This window comes from Musa acuminata, chromosome BXJ1-8, assembly GCF_036884655.1.
Source record: "Musa acuminata AAA Group cultivar baxijiao chromosome BXJ1-8, Cavendish_Baxijiao_AAA, whole genome shotgun sequence".
In the NCBI taxonomy this organism is placed as follows: Eukaryota; Viridiplantae; Streptophyta; class Magnoliopsida; order Zingiberales; family Musaceae; genus Musa; species Musa acuminata.
Window position 1 is genome coordinate 9,459,250 of NC_088334.1, and position 16,531 is coordinate 9,475,780.

At 41.1% G+C, this 16,531-nt stretch overlaps 2 protein-coding genes and 1 long non-coding RNA gene across 11 annotated transcripts; 1 reads left to right on the forward strand and 2 right to left on the reverse strand.

Moving 5' to 3' along the window:
• Positions 1-1,031: 1,031 nt before the first annotated feature.
• LOC103993171 (B3 domain-containing protein Os02g0683500-like) lies at positions 1,032-5,686 on the reverse strand. 7 transcript variants are annotated; one of them, XM_065078882.1, is made up of 5 exons: positions 4,184-5,686; positions 2,756-2,858; positions 2,058-2,122; positions 1,534-1,563; positions 1,032-1,419 (listed from the first exon to the last, which is right to left on the reverse strand). In XM_065078882.1, the coding sequence occupies exon 1, from the start codon at positions 5,570-5,572 to the stop codon at positions 4,568-4,570; it is 1,005 nt and encodes a 334-aa protein (XP_064934954.1). In that variant the 5' UTR covers positions 5,573-5,686; the 3' UTR covers positions 1,032-1,419; positions 1,534-1,563; positions 2,058-2,122; positions 2,756-2,858; positions 4,184-4,567. The 7 variants fall into 7 exon arrangements, with proteins under 7 accessions (XP_064934954.1, XP_064934953.1, XP_064934951.1 ...); XM_065078881.1 differs by having other exon boundaries at positions 1,032-1,446; XM_065078879.1 differs by having other exon boundaries at positions 1,534-1,627.
• Positions 5,687-10,952: 5,266 nt separating this feature from the next.
• On the reverse strand, positions 10,953-14,171 carry LOC135585591 (uncharacterized). 3 transcript variants are annotated; one of them, XR_010475880.1, is made up of 3 exons: positions 13,852-14,171; positions 11,252-11,579; positions 10,953-11,176 (listed from the first exon to the last, which is right to left on the reverse strand). It is a non-coding gene; the product is annotated as an uncharacterized LOC135585591 (long non-coding RNA). The 3 variants fall into 3 exon arrangements; XR_010475879.1 differs by having other exon boundaries at positions 11,252-11,875; XR_001979325.2 differs by having other exon boundaries at positions 11,252-14,171.
• Positions 14,172-14,469: 298 nt separating this feature from the next.
• Positions 14,470-15,163, forward strand: LOC135587455 (small ribosomal subunit protein eS17-like). The gene has a single exon (XM_065078883.1). The coding sequence runs from the start codon at positions 14,569-14,571 to the stop codon at positions 14,995-14,997; it is 429 nt and encodes a 142-aa protein (XP_064934955.1). The 5' UTR covers positions 14,470-14,568; the 3' UTR covers positions 14,998-15,163.
• The last annotated feature ends 1,368 nt before the right edge of the window (positions 15,164-16,531 follow it).

Sequence of the window (16,531 nt, forward strand, 5' to 3'; positions counted from 1 at the left end):
TGATATATTTATGCTATCCCATTATCTTGATCATCCACAGTTGTGGAGATAGGGTCGAGTGAGCATCAGCAACTCGAATGTTATCGACTTGAGGTTGCAATTGATAATTGAGAACAAGATAATTATTGACTTATGAGTTCATTTGGAGATAGGGACATGTTCCATATAAATGTTATATATGCACGCTATATAGGAAGCTAGAGCTCACTCTATCCTTGCTTCTTATTAGCGATGGTGACGACGACGATGGCCACCGCTGACAAGAAGGTTGGCAATGACAACCGTCTTACCCGTTGTTGTTGCATCGATCGAATTAGTAGAGAGGTGAGTTGGAAAAAAATGAAGGACAATCTAGATCCTAAACATAATAAATCAAATACTTAAGATTTTATTGAATCCATATGGTCCAATTTAAGTCTAACAAACTAATTGAACCCAAATAAATCAACGTCAATAGGGTCAATGGATATTGAGTATCTTTTTAAAAATTTTATTAAGGATATTTTGGTCTTAATATAAAAAAACAGCTTCTAGTAAAAAATAAATATGAGAGCATATAAAACCTCATTATTAAAGTTTTTTTTTTTTTTATAAATGACCTAATATCGATACACTTCAATTTTGTCCGAGAGAGGAGGGGAGGGGTGTCATGCAAGATCAGCTGAAGGAAGAATGCCCGGCCTCCTGCCTCGTAGCCTACGCTTAACACGTAACCATCAAACAGGACTGCAAAGCCAGCGCAGGGGTCGAAGCTGACACCGGAACGGCAGGAAAGCAAGCAGGCATGTAACGCATGCAGCAGAGCTTCCTTGGTGGGAGTGCCTGCGAGCCCGCCTCAGTCCACGAGAGGGCGAGGAAGGAAGGGAGAAATCTTGTGGTAGCATGTATGCACGGGGTACAAGCTTCTGCATGAAGCGCCTCGCGCTCTTCCTCCTCCATCCTTTACCATACCCTTCTCAGTCTGTACCTCTAATTCATATACTCCATTTTTGCTGCAGGTCTGGGAGAAGACATTAGAGGAGAGAGAGAGAGAAGACAAGGTGGCAATACATGTTCCATTAATGCGGCCTCTTAAAGCTTGTCTCCTTCTGTAAACATAAGGTCCAGTATGCCAAGACAAGTCCGAAAAGGACGACCATAAGCCCACAGATTCCTGTGCACGCATGTGCATGCATGAGGGGCGACGTCGGCTTGCCTCTGCTCCAAACGAGATCCCTCTCGTCCTTATGCGGCAGACAGATCGAGTCATATGACGTCTGCGATATCGAAGCCACCATCGGCGCTCTGCGTGCACAATCTCATCCTTCATGGAATATATGACCTATATATACTACCACCAAAGCAGATGCAAAGCAAGTATGCGTTCGAAATAATGCATGGCCTGTAGAAACCACCACGCACAGTATGCTGCTAATCCTCCTGCACACGTACCACTATCTTTTCAACCTTGGGATAGATCAATAAGGTCACACAGTAAGGGAGAAGTGTTGCTGCTGATGCACAGGAAAAAGGCAACGGGGTCCCCATGCAAACCTTGGTTTATTGACTGTGTGATGGCCGCATCTGATTCCCCCAACCACATCAAGAATCGTTAAGCGTGAATTCTCCAAACACATAATGATCCAAACTTCAAATCATTTAGTATAGATTAGCATCTAAAAGAAAATTCAAGAGAAAAAAAAAGAATGAAAGAAAGAAAAATCTAAGATAGATTTTCGAGATGCAAGGCTGACTAATGACAAAAACCACAGGAGTTTATAGAATTTTGCCAAATTTAATTTGGCAGTACTGATAATTTACAGCTTATAGAATTTATCATCAACAAAGAAATACCATTGATGATTTTTCTCTAATATATCCTGAAAGTACATCAATCATTTTTCTTACCTTTTCAATTAAGGGAGTTTTTACCAAATGATAATAAATTTTAGATGTGGAATTAATAAGTTGTTATCTTTCATGTCAGACACAGATAATCTGAACTTACATATACACAGAGAGAGAGAGAGAGAGAGAGAGAGAGAGAGAGAGAGAGAGAGAGAGAGAGAGAAACATACCTTTCAAGGACAAGATCTTAATTGCATAGATGTATGCATAATGGAGTCATCATTCACATGTAGATCTGTTCAGAAACATGAAATAAATTTGAAAGACCTAAAATACACATTGTGGAACTCATATCTTCAATCCCTCTTGAATACCATATATGCATGCATTCAAGAATTTATTTTTAGAATTTCGAATTGTTTCTATTCCACATTTTACAGATTCATTGTATTTGGCACGAACAAACTTGCATGAGCCATGTTTTCAAGCTTCATCAAGTCAAAATCATGCTCAAAATGTAAGGCATATGTACTAAATGTATGAGTTTAATGAGTGGAATGTAAAATTTAATATCCAAATATGCATTATATAGTATCGTATTTGTTATTCAAAGAAGACTCATATTACGCAAAAAAGAAGAAGAAGAAGAAGAAGAAGAAAATGATTAGTTAAAAAACTAATACATATAATAGTACATTGTCATTGGAGCAGTGACCTATCTATCATGGAGGCCAAAACAAAGAACAATTGGCAAAGTATATATAAGGTATAATACTTCAGTTAAGGCACATTATTCGAACCTATCTGAAAATTGAGTACTAATGCCAAGCTTCAAATCCTAATGGAATATGCATCCTTGTCATCTTTTTCATGAACAGCACACAATGTACTAATCAATATTGGTATCATGAGCTCAAAGACACCATACCTGGATGACAAATTTCGAGATTATAATTAGCATTTTCCAGAAACCATGAAATGAGATGGCTCCTTTACTATGTGATCTTCCCCTGTAGAAACCTTGTTTCATTCTGCATCAAAAAGCATAAACTCTATATCACTGCATGGAGTCTGGTAGATATGTGTAAAACAATATAAAAATAAAAATGTATCTTTCATATCCTTATTTATTAGCCATGCTTTTCTTTCTATTAAAAACCAGGCTCATTTGAAGAGTTTCATGGGACTAGTGTAGCTGAAAATTAAAGATATATCTTAATTGGCTAATACGAGTGATACGGGTCAACTATTGCCGACCTCAAATAATCAGACCTTACGGTTTTGTTGTTGTTGTTACAGTAGAAAGTTATTAATCTTCGCTAGATCATCTCGTGAACATCCATGCAATCCATTAACTTATTAGGCTTTCGGAACTAAGATGTGTTGATTGTTGAGTGGCACTCCAAGATATATGAAGAAGCAAAAACTATAACAAAATGTATTTCTAGTCACAACTATATATATGTGCTAAAACTATCATAATTACTAAGGTTGACATTAATACACTGTCAAGATCATTAAGAAGCAATAGTGTATACAGCAAAGAATATAGCTGTAACTCCCTTGAGACATCAGCAATGAACATAAGGAAGTCACTGAGGGATAGAACAATGCCAGATTTTACTTGGGGACTAATTGACATTCATAAGATTGCTACCCAATGAGAAAAGTGGTTTCCTGAAAAATTGTTGAATTGATGGAAAGCGATGCCTAAATATGAAGATGAGTTTATCAAAAGATCCTGGAATCAATCATCTTCAAGCAGAAAATACATCAGGAGAGGAGTTGTGGGAACCAGTTGTATGCCAGGAATAGACTCCATGTTCTAAAATTTGAAGTACGACTACAAGTGCTGGAAACATTGAGCTATGTCTAAGTAGAAACTTCATGTAGGTTAATTTTTACATATATAAATCATACAAAGAGAAGCTTAATCTCACCATTTGTACCTTCTGCATTCCTTTTGTATCTGTGGTTTTGATTTATTGTACAAAATCAACAATTCTTTGTAGGAGGAACACAGGCATACTTTTGGTATGTTCATCTCAGTACTGCTAGAATTAAATAAAACTGCAGCCAAAGCAAAGCTATTCCAACTTTGACAGCCTTTAAATGAGGTGCAGGAAGACAGGGATGCACAGTTCCATGATTCTGTCACCTCCGTTATAGCTCAAGCATGATCATAAAGGCATTAAGCTAATGTAGGAAAGAAGAAAATGTATGCAGCTACAGATTGTCCCACCATACATTACTCATAATGCATAGTAAACATACAATTGCTAACATAGCGGGCTATAAAAGGGAACCTGATGTATACAAGACAAGAAAAATGGAAAGACAAGGGTTTAGATCTTACCTCTGTTGCTCCAAAGCTGTCCGTCCTCGATTTAAGGAATGTCAAATCGACTTCTTTGGAACTTTCTGAAAGAGATGAAGCATTTATTCCAAGGGAAGACCAGCAAAAAGACATCATAAAAGCATTGAGCAAAAGAATGAGCGATTTCCCGGTGATAACATGGGCTCTTTCGGATTAGAATCCTATGAAGAGGCTTACGAGCCTTTATATCTTCCAGCATATGTACAGTTTGAAGAGGTAGATTATGAAGAACAACTTCAATTTGGATGCACCATTCCATCATATAAAAGCAGCACAAAACTATAGAAAGAACCTTCCAACTTTCGTCGAACACGGTTCGGTGTTCATCCCAATTGATCTGCAAGCGAATGATGATATCCTCTCTTATAGGTCAAGATCCAAGGACGAATGCTGCTCCTTGCTCGTCGACGACCATGAAGGCGACGAGGACTCGACGCTGCTATGCTGCAACTGGAGGAGAGGGACAGCAGACGTTTCTTGTGACCGATTGCCATCGGCGTGGACTTGTGATTCGGGGCTGACGAGGTTCACCCCGAACAGCCTGACACGCTTGGCGATGGCCTGGCTGTGGGCCGCCGGCACCGATTCAAGAACCATCGACATCGACAGACCGCCACTCCCACCGGGTTGCACCTCCGTCGGTGGCGGCCCGGTCATCGGAGAAGGAAAGAGAAGAAGTTGCCCCTTGACAGCAGTCGTGCTCGGCACGCTGCAACCATACCCCGCCAGGCGGTGGTCGTACGCCGTTGCCATCGCCGCCCCAGACGGCATGAGGAGGTGACCGGCCCACGGTCCTACCGACCGCGCAAAGGAGACTCCCGGGAGAGGAATTCGCGGCATCCGGGCTGGATCGTGGTTCTCGGGCCGCCGCTTCCAGTCGATGTAAAGACTGTGGCGACCAGAGTCGCCGACGCCGCGACTGAAGGAGACGGTGTCCCCGGCGTCGAGCCGCTTCTCCTTGACGAACCTGCTCCACCCCTTGGTCATCACGTAGCTCTGGCTGCTGTTCCAGTAGGAGTACCTGAAGCGCCACGATTTGCCGGTGCGGTCCTCGAAGCTGAGCAGCAGCCCTTTCTCGTTGGCCGACGCGTCCAGTGGGAAGTACCTCTCGGCGTGCTGCTTCGGGATCACCAGCCGGTTTAGCTTGCCGACGTCGCTTGGCGTTACCACCTTGTCGAACATATGCTCCTTCTCAAAAAGATTATCGCCGATGACCGACGAGCCCTCGTTCCGCCTGAAGTGAGAGGATGAAGCCGACGGAGACGAGGAGGAAGAAGAGTAAGGCACCAAAGGAGCATGTTTGCAGGCTTGCCCTTGCTCTTCTTGCTCGTTGATGTGAAGCCTATTTCTTCCATGCGTGAACTCCATCCTCTTATCCCTTCGAATCCCAGAAGAAATCCACAATACAACACTAATGGCGATCTAGAGAAAGAACCAAAGCGGTGGGAGAAGAGAAAGAGATGTAGAACAGCCAGGTTCCCATTGACCCCTTGGCAGGATAGATAAGATTTTTAGGTGCAGGTGTTTGTACTATATTGGTATGGTAGGGTGGATTATGCCTTTGTCCTACCAACCGATCGACTGCAGCAGAGTGGGGGTGGTCTTAACTTGTAATAATCCATGCTGCTGCTGAAAGCTAAGAGAACACCACATGACTCTCTCTCTCTCTCTCTCTGCCCCCGGTAAGTAAGTACATAATAAACAAAAGCTGCAGTTTTGCTTTTCATAGCTCCTCCTAATGCTGAAGCTTCACATAAAGGTAGGCGAAGACTCATGGATGACAATTTGCAGCATCGAATAGGACAGACAGGATGAACTTGATTTGTGCTAATACATTTATTAGTGGAACGGGAAGCCATAACTGATCGAAGCAAACATCTTGTTTCCTTCCACAGTATCGATGGCTCCCTGAGCCTCTACGGCTGCAGCTCATGGTGCTTTCCCCACGAAAGAGCTAATGGCTTGTGCTCCATGGCCATGGCGATATAAGGTTCAGAGGCTGCAACAGTTACCGGAGCACATGCGTCATTTCAGGCCTTAACGAAACTTGCAGTACAGAATGAGCCACATCAGTCGCACTGACCTCCATTGTTCTGTCTCCTCTCTCCCTGTGGCATCACATTATCTTCTCCCTCTCCTTCTCCCGTTAGATAGATGAATCCACCTCGAACTCACCTCCTCCTCCACAGGAACCAATAAAAAGAAGAAGAAGAAGAAGAAGAAGAAGAAGAAGAAGAAGAAGAAGCGAGCGTCAGCTGCCGGACAGAGCCTTACGTCGTCGATGTATGGAGCAAATCAAAACGATTACGTGTGGAGTTTAGTACATAAAGGGAAGCCGGCCGTGGCTTTCTCATGCCGATGCCCTCTAAAAGAGCTGCAGCATTACTCATGCTAAGCCCACTCCCTGTCCTCCAACATTATCTTATTAGTTATATGTTGCGTGCTGATTAAGAACAGGAAAGATGAGCTACCATAGGAATTCCTCACAGGATCAATATGATGTATTGGGTATGGTGAGAGATATAAAAGCCGAGAGACTCTTTCTTTTCTGCCTCCACTCTTGCTGATTCCAATGCTAGTCGTCCTCTAACATGTTCTTTTGCTGTCATTAAAAGATGAGATAACAAGACAGCAAGCGAGCGAGCACAAATGCAGCGGCTTGCATGTTTTAGAGTGCTGGAAGCAGTGAACTGGCCGAGCTAGTTAGGAGTCAGTAGTAAGTACCTCATGCGGGCTATTAAATGACAATCTTCAGTTCCTTAAGCTCAATAATTTGGTGTTGGCCTGCCACATAGAGTAATGTGCGTCCTTATCTTGGTTTTCGATCTATTGTGGCTGCTATCTGCGACCACAACATCATGTAGGACCAGTGAACACGTTGGAATTCATTGTGTGACAGCGATCGACCATTGACAATCTAATCGACAGACATTGGCAGGTGGAAGGTCAACTTTGTTGCACAAGAAAATGAATACTTGTGTGCACGTATTCTACTCTTCGTTCAAGAGATCGATATCAATCCTTGAGAAAACAAGGAGACTGAGTCTCATTAGATATCTAATGAAGTCATATATCATAGATATATCATCATCATCATCATCATCATCATCATCATCAAAGTGAGTTATAATCTTTGTCTAACCAATTATTGCCGCTTCTTGATGTCAATCAAATTAGTCTATTTGTACTAATTAGCTCACACGATGAGAATTGTCTGCTGCTTTATGTCGCTCACAACAATTATACTGTGATCTGTAGCCCAAAAGGTTGTTTTGAGACACTTGCCGATATGAATCCAACAGGCTGCTAAGTTCCTTTAGACACCACAAAGTTATTCGAGGAGAAAGGGACTTTAGGTGTTTTTGTATACTGATCTTCTCTCATTTAAAAGAACATTATAAGTTTTTCTAACTGATATTACATGAGGATTTTTTTTTATGTTAAAGATAATCAATATGAATATGATATTGAAAGAGGACAAGAGGATAGACTCATACTGCTAAAAACTAAAAGAGTCAAATTTATATAATGGGTTTAGCCCACAAACTAGAAATTTAAATTTTTAGATTGAATTAGTATCGACTCTGATGCATATAATGGGTTTAGCCCACAAACTAGAAATTTAACCCTGATCAAATTGACTCGGATTCTAACAAGCGAATTTATGACATACTTATTATATAGATATAGTCACCAATGCGCCGTTCAAATTCACTTAACATGAGAATAATATTAATGGATTTTAATTCCTAGAATACATATTAAACTTTGATGGAGAGAAGTAATATTAGAACTCTCAAGTTGATTTATTATTATTATTATATTTTTTGACTGAAAAAATCAAATAACATTTGCAACTATTTTGTCAAACACAAAACAAAAAAAACATATTTTTTATGTTATTTGTTTTGTGCAGTAGTATTTCATTCCATCGGTGTAGTCAAAACATCCATTTCATTGTCAACAACAAAACTTAATGATCTTATCCCTCCATCAATAACAATAACAATAACAATGCAAATTTTATTTGCATGGCAACTCCAAGAGTAAAATATCTTCTCCTATTTATTATCTTGAATCAACCTCCATCGTAATGTTTTCTCCTTTTTATTATGTTGAAACAATAAGACTAAGCTTGACATATGAATCTAATTCATAAATCATAGTACAAGTCAAACATTGTCGCCATCAATTAATACTATTACACCAACGGTGTCACTCTACTTACTACTGTTGTCATGAATAAAGAACCATCACAATCAAGAATTTTGCTGCGATTAGACAATCATGATTTCCACATTTTTTTTACAAGTAATTAATGAAGAAAACAATGGTAAATAAAAAAAATGAACACCATGAATGGGTTGATGTAAATTCAACTTATCTCACAATAAATTATGACAGTAAGAATAATGGTGCAAATAAATATATATTATTCCACAGTGCCTTGAGACTACAAATTGAGGAAAAAGGTGGACGTGTATCAGATATTTCCCAAGGCCATGGTGATGCGTACGATATGGTGGAAGGAAATGGAGGGGACCCTCGGTGAGTGCGACAAATGGGGTAGAGCTTGCAAATGGCACAGTGCACATCTCCTTCTCTCATCACTGGATACTGTTGTATGCTGCTGATGCTTAGTACGCGTCCTATGCGAGTCACGAATACACCAAACTATGTGGTTGTATGATATCGATACAGGGTGTAGAGGTTGGACCACCAGCTATAGCTATAGCTATAGCTAGTAGACATGGAGGTCTGTACCTTCCATATCAAACAAGTTGGGAAAGCCACTTCCCAAGTGGGACGGACATCTTTCCTACATAAGATGTGGACTCGCAAGCAACATTTTCCACTCCTGTACAGGGGTGGGTGGTGGTCATCAAGCTATCTATCTTCTTTCATACATGGAATTTGATTAATCTGGATGGAGGAGGATCTCCACTCCATGTAAATCTGACTGAAGCCACCACAACCTATTCCACAGGGGGGGGGGAAGGCCATCGAGCTCAGTTTGTGATCTTTTAAGCCACTTTTGAATGGTGGGGGAATGGTCTCAGGGACAAAGGCTGGCTGGCTGATAGGGGGACCTCAAGCTAATTCCTCCACCCATCCCTCCTCCCCTGCCAACTTTTTATTCCAGATGAGAAAGGCATTGTCTTCTTGTATAGAAAATATCAGAATGCTGTTATGTCAAATGGACACACATAAGACAGTAGAAAGTAGCCATAGGACCATGCTGTTTGAAGGAAATCCCAACTCCTATACCTCCTCCTCTTGCCTTTATTTTTTCTTTTTCTTTTTCTTTTTCCATCCACGACCTCCACTGAGCTGCCCACTTGTCTCTCTCTCCCCCTCCCCATCCTCTTTCTTATTTCCCCATCCGTGTCTTTATATTCTTCCCATGTTTTATGTGGCATCAAACCAACACAGGTCTATGCAGTTTTGCTACGGAGAACCCTTCCTTCCCTCCCCCTACGATAGCACACAAGCGTGCATGATTCCTTTCCCATAGGCACAGCCATGTATGGGAACGAACAAAATCATGCAGAAAGAAAAAGGCATCGGGGGAGAGCAAAGCTGGCAGGTGGGAAACCCCAGAAAAGTCCTGCCCTCCAGGCAAGCTAGCTGGGCATCCAGTTGCCCACACTCCCACCCCCCCTCCCCCTCTGCAGGCACCGAGAGATACCGTTGAGGCTTCACTGTTGGGTCGCTTTCTCACCTCATCAGATGCCTTCGGTAAAATGGTTTTTACAGGACTCCAACAGAAAAGGCTCTACTCTCTGCAGGCGTAGCTTCATCTCATGTGTTTTGTTAGGTAGTGGACGTCAAGCACCGATCGGTGCAGCAGCTGGTCCTCTTGCTGCTGCTGCTGCTGCTGCTGCGTGCAAAAAGAACACTGAGAACACCAGCTCTCTCGATGCCGCCACCAACCTTCACCGGTCGAATAATTTAGATGCGCATCTCACGCGCCCCTTAGGTGTAACAGGTTAATTTAGATGCGCGTCTCACCAATGATGATGAGTTTAGGGCAGTGAGATCCCGTGTCCCGATGTGCGGCGGATCCGATCGAACAATATGTCCATCTGACCGCACATCTGCGTGGTATGGTGACCACACATCACCGGCCTCCGCCGGGTCCCACTGGGCTTGCTTCTAGGGTCGCCTCGCACGTTTATTTTGGATGCCTCGGTTTGGTCCGAACGAGAGCACATAGGCTTGAAGCCGAAGCAACCCACAAAGGGTTGCACAATCCTCACCATAAGCGAATATTTTTAGTATTAAGTATACTATATTTCCAAGCTGGTATTTCACGTAATACCCATCAGGATATTCTCTTCACTAGTAGTAGTTAGGGTCCTAATACAGGTTCACATATCCGTTACTTGCCAGACTTCAAGCAAGCAAGTTGACACTCCAATTCACTAGAATTCAATGGTCTAGGATACTACAGAGAGTGCACATTGATACTGGGTTAGCCAACTCATATGCATTGATATGACAATATGGACACTGACCAACGATTGAGAAAAAGTATCAAATCAATATATCTCATATGTTACAGCTATTATGATTCATTATTATTTCAGAAACAATCATGTCTGGTCAGTACTGATAAACATAGCTTCCAAGAGTTTCGAATAAACGTTACTTCAATCCAAAGTCAATTTTGTTTTCTCAGGGAGAGAATTTTGAAACCAGATTTGCTATTATTCTGTCTACTACCATGATAGATAACTGAGAAATCTGGATGAAAACATTGTATTTTTCATTACTGTTAATCTACACTTAAAAGAGTAGTCCGATAGGCATTGTTTTTTGCATACAAGAAATTCAACGAAAAACAATAAATTTGAAATGACTACAAGAAAAAAGTGTTTAAGTTGAACATACGAAGTTCGCATGGTGTTGTTAGTAGCAGTCACAACACACCTAAAGCACGAGGGCGAAGAGACACATTATGTAGAGTGCCTGAGACGGAAAACAAACATAATGAATATTTCAAATGACCATCAAACACAACTTCAACTTATCAGCAGAAAGTACCTGAAATAACTTTTGTCACGGCAGACAACTGCTAAAAAGCATGGGTGGTCACGATCATAATTTCCTTTTTCTAATAGATCATTGTATTACCAATATAGACTGCAAAATGCATTTTAACCATTTGATAGATTTTCAACTGCAGTGTAGTTAATTAGATTTCTGCATTGCAGTCTAGACATGTACAAGCAAAATAATCTTGTCAAGAAGCATGGGAAAGGTGGAAGAAACTTGAGTTCAACTGCCATACCACGCCAGTGCCTTCCATCATAAGCTCCCCCTCCGATGGTTGGCTATCAGAACCATATGCAGAGGCTTTGCAACCTGCATGCTGTATGAACAGTAAAGAAACTCACCAGCTATACACAAATCAGATTCTTCAGCAAACCATATAATCAGGAGCTATGCTCATCAATGTAGCTCTTATGAGTCAATTCATTACTGATCATTTCTAAAATTCTACAGCCATATTTACTGATTAAGGTTGTTCATTCTCATTCAGAAAATGGAAGTGTATTTTGCCATAAAAAATTTTTGAGCCAGAACCATTTCCAACATATAAAAGAGGGCCATATATAACTCAACAGATCCCAAGCAAACCAACTTCAAAAGCTTCAGCCATCCTTCCTGCAACCAGGGGACAAGTTATCAAGAACCTTAAACCTAGCCATATCAGAAGCACGCACCTCATTAGCTTTGATACTATTTACTTCACTAAGTTCATGTTCATAACATTACCTGGACCAGTCCACAGATATAAAGAAAAAGCAACGACTCTGGGACTCACAACTCAGTTCATCATTCATCTCATGCGAATCAACAGAATCATGTTAGCTTTCCATAGCAAGAACCTTCTCCGAATATCAGATGACTTGTCGGATTTAGATGAAATGGCAGCAATATTTAAAGCATGGAATTAACTAATTGAAAAGCCGGCAACAAAAACATCATTCCAAGGTGAAAATGATTTGCAAAGTTCTTGTCATCCATAGAGCAACATTCCAGAAAATTTTAGTAACATAGTATGACTCCATGATCATATTGCATTTTCTGCCTTTGATGAGAAGGGCCCCCCTACACAACAGTGATTGTGGCCCTCTTCCTGTTTGTAGGGAGCCTTCTTAGATACCTTATTTCATAATAATGCAAATGAAAGAATCATGAAGCTGATGGGAAAAAAAAAAAAAAATGCAGCCTGCGTCAACTTTCTCTCTTGAGGGTTCCACATTATCTGGGCCATGAGTCTCCTGTAATTCATATCAACTACTTGGGCACAAAATTTATAAAAACGTAGCATTATGCCAAGCTCTAAACCATGTTAACTTCCACCTGTGCTCATATTGTTACCTTTAAAACTGGAACATACTCCAGTAATAGGCCCATTGGATTGCCACTTGGTGCTAGTTGATCAGGGAAGGGTAAACAAGATTTCTTGGTCCGTAATGCTTAGAGCTTTGTTAGCTCAGGAGCTTTTCTAAATGACTTTACTAAGTGGTGGATTTCTATATAAAAATAATCGCCCTTGACCATGAATACATGAAAAATTATTTTGGAATTTGAAAATAACTTGAAACTATAAAAAATTAGCTATAAAAGAGACGAGTGGTACCTACATTACTACTTACAAGGCAGAAACCTTACATGTTGCTCAAATAAGCATTAGAAACTGGAAATTTGAAAAAGAACTAAAAGCATAAAATTCATTAAAATTAGAAAAAAATGGTCGTAAAAAGAAGTGCATAGGATAACAGCATAAATAACATAGGACAGCAAGGGCACCATTCATTAGCTTCCAGACCAAATTCACTGAGTGCACAAATTACAAGTTCCATTTGATAGAATCAAGAAAACAATAATTCTGTTAGCTTTATAAAATTAAACATGTCAGAAGATATTTGTATGGGTAATATGAAACGATGGCAATAACTTAAAAGCACAATCATATTTCATTTCCCAGAACACTATAGCAATTTTGATTCAACATTATTTTATAATCAGTTAATGTTGAAGAGAGAAAAAAAGCATTACAAAATATGTTTGAAATGGCAAAACATATATGATATCTTTCTCAACGAACCACTGTCAATTTAGCTACAACAACACTCTTCCACTCCTTTACCGTTATTACCACCGTGATAAATTTATAAAAACGTAACATTATGCCAAGATCTTCAGCCTTGCTAATAATTAGGGTGGTCGAAACGTATCCAGGTTTAAAAATTGGCTAATTCCCGTGAAGTTACCAGGCGCTCTGCCGAGGTGAGGCGAGGCGAGGCAAGGCTTAAGCACCTCAAGGTGTGTCAGCCTAAATCAGGGCGTCCGGCAGCCCAGGTTAGCGCCTGGGCTCATCAATTTGTCAGGACTGGATCAGATCCTGGCTCGAGTCAGGTTCGAGCCATTTTAATTTGATCAAGTCCAAATAAACCCCAAACCTAAATCAAGTTTGTTTTGCTAACTTTCCTGACCTAATACCATACAAAGATTGAAAATGGCAGCTTTCGTGGAAAGCATCATAAAGCAAAACCCTAGTAATGACAAATATCACAACGATCTAACAAAATGCACTATGTTCGGATCAAATATAAATTGACTGATTGCGGTACCTTTATCAACAGTAGAATCAATTTCCGGTAGAGGAACACGTCCAAGAAATCCCATCGACAAGCTTGGATCGTCCCCAGGTTTCAGGTCACTTTCATCCGGTCTCAGCAATTAGGGTTTCAAGCCACCGCCACATGATCCCAGTCATCCGGCAGCCGCTCTGCGGCGACGATGCGCAGCGAGCGGAAGTGGCGTGGGATCGCAAGAAGAACAATGGATCGAAGGAGATGAATCGATCGAAGCATATGGATCTGTCGAGAACCCAAGGAAGAACATGAACAGGGCTCGACGTTTTTACAAGGGGGAAAAAGGAATAAAAGGGGTGATCCGTTCCGCATATTCTCAGAAAACGTCTTTTATGATGCCACGCGTACTACACACCGGTTCGAGCCCGGGACGGCGCATGAGCTGGACCTGTGTGCGGTCCGGTGCGCCACGTCCCAAACTCATGTTCTAAATGCGACGTGTCGTATCCTCGTCGTTTCCTGCTGGCTCTACATCATCACCGTTAGATTCCAGATTTCACGAATCTCAAAAGGATGACAAGCGTTTCGATCTTCCACAAACCCTAATATATCGACAGCTGGACGTGCATGCCTATATATCTCGCGTCACCCTAAGTCAAACCCAATAGAGAAGCGTCGGCGAACCACTATTGACGAGGATCATCACGTCCGCCGACCAGCGACCAAGGCCGAGAGAGAAGGAGCACCGTCGCGATGGGCCGCGTCCGGACGAAGACCGTGAAGAAGTCCTCCCGGCAGGTGATCGAGCGGTACTACTCGCAGATGACGCTCGACTTCCACACCAACAAGAAGATGCTGGAGGAGGTGGCGATCATCCCCACGAAGCGCCTCCGCAACAAGATCGCCGGGTTTTCCACCCACCTTATGCGCCGGATCCAGCGGGGCCCCGTCCGAGGCATCTCTCTCAAGCTTCAGGAGGAGGAGCGCGAGCGCCGCATGGACTTCGTCCCCGACGAGTCTGCCATCAAGGTTGATCAGATCGTGGTCGACAAGGAGACGATTGACATGCTTGCCACCCTCGGCATGGCTGACCTCCCGGGCGTCGAGAAGCAGCCCGATGCGCCTGCGGGTAACGTCACTTACCCGTCCCGCCCTGGTGGGTACGGCGGCCGCAGGATCTGAGATGGTAGCACTTTTTAGCTAGTCTGGTTTAATGGTACCTTTAGGTGTTCGTTCTTATCAACGTTTGGGATTTGAAAAGGTGTTACTGGCATCAACATTTTTGTTATATTGGATGTTTTATACTGTAGTCATCTTCAATATCATCGATTACTTGATGCCCTTTCAATTTGGTAGTAATGTTCCCTACTTTATGCTCATTTTTTAATGCCCTTTGTTGCATTCGGCAAGGCTCCTAAAAGAGAATATGTTGATATTTGAAGGAAATATAAGAGGCCGTTATGCTAACTTGAGGTTCTAATTTTAATAGAAGAAGCTGGTTCATTGACACAGCCCGTGGTTCTTTGATACTTAATTCTTGCAAAGTATAGACATCAGATATTGAGTGTAAATCATCAGATTTCTTTAGCTTTTCTTACTATTATGTTTGCAGTTATGCTTCTTAATCTTACATGATGTCCTTGTGGAAAGATTTACCTTCATTTGCAGGATTGTGGCCGACTATGTTGAGTTCAAATGTGCCTTAATAAGATGGTTAAGGTGGCTAAAATAAGTGAGAAGATGCATATTCTTTGTGGATGCTATTATTCCACATTATATTTTTAGGTCTAATTTCCCACTAGCTTGCATTATTTAGTTGTCAATTAATAACTTTATGGTTTGACTAAAGTACATTTTGGAATGTCATAGTTGGTGTACTTGACTCTTGGCATGTGCAAATCCAATCATTTAATCACTGTGGAAGGCTTACAAACTTACTAGCTGCACACTTGCTTCATATCATTCCATAATTTTTGTCCGTGAGTTTTGTTTATGTTTCTGGGTTTATCCTCCTATTACCTGAAAATTTTATATTTGTACCTTTTGTCTAACAGCAAGGAATAACTTGATTCCATGTCTTGCAGATGAGAATTCCTCTTGGACATGGTCTTATTTTGTTGCTACAATTCTCAGTTATATTGACAATTCATAAATCAATGGGTTTCCAACATTGCATGTCAAGTGTAAATTCATGCAAAATTTGTCTCATCATTGGCTAACTGTTCACAGCCTTCACTAAATTGAGACTAAAAATGTACTTTTGCCAAAAAGATTAATTATTCTCTATGCTGACTAGGATTCATTGTGAATCTTGTCAGAGAGCAAGCACCCTGAAAGCTGATTCTCATGGGTCACTAATTGATTTTTGTATTATTCATGTGGCCTTCTTTTGTAGAAGTTTGATTCTTCCGTTCGAGATGGCTTATAGATGTATCACCTTTTTTCGCTTTATCCAATTGGCTAAGCCTGTTAAGTTGATTTCTTTCACTTTTTACTCCAGTGTAGATGAAATTAAAATATATTTTATGAAGTACAGGCATTCATGAGTAATGAAGAATAGACAATTTCTTTGTTTTAAGTTACCCTTGCCTTTTCCTTTTTTGTTCTTAATTTAAATTCTTTTAAATCAAGATGTCTTGAACATGTATGAGAAAGGTCCATTCCCTTTATTTTAATGACTAAGCTGGTTAAGTTGACTCTTTACCACTTCATTTTA

Bases quoted from the DNA above. Each gene is read 5' to 3' on its own strand.
- LOC103993171 (XM_065078882.1), bottom strand. From the start codon at position 5,572: ATGGAGTTCACGCATGGAAGAAATAGGCTTCACATCAACGAGCAAGAA.
- LOC135587455 (XM_065078883.1), top strand. From the start codon at position 14,569: ATGGGCCGCGTCCGGACGAAGACCGTGAAGAAGTCCTCCCGGCAGGTG.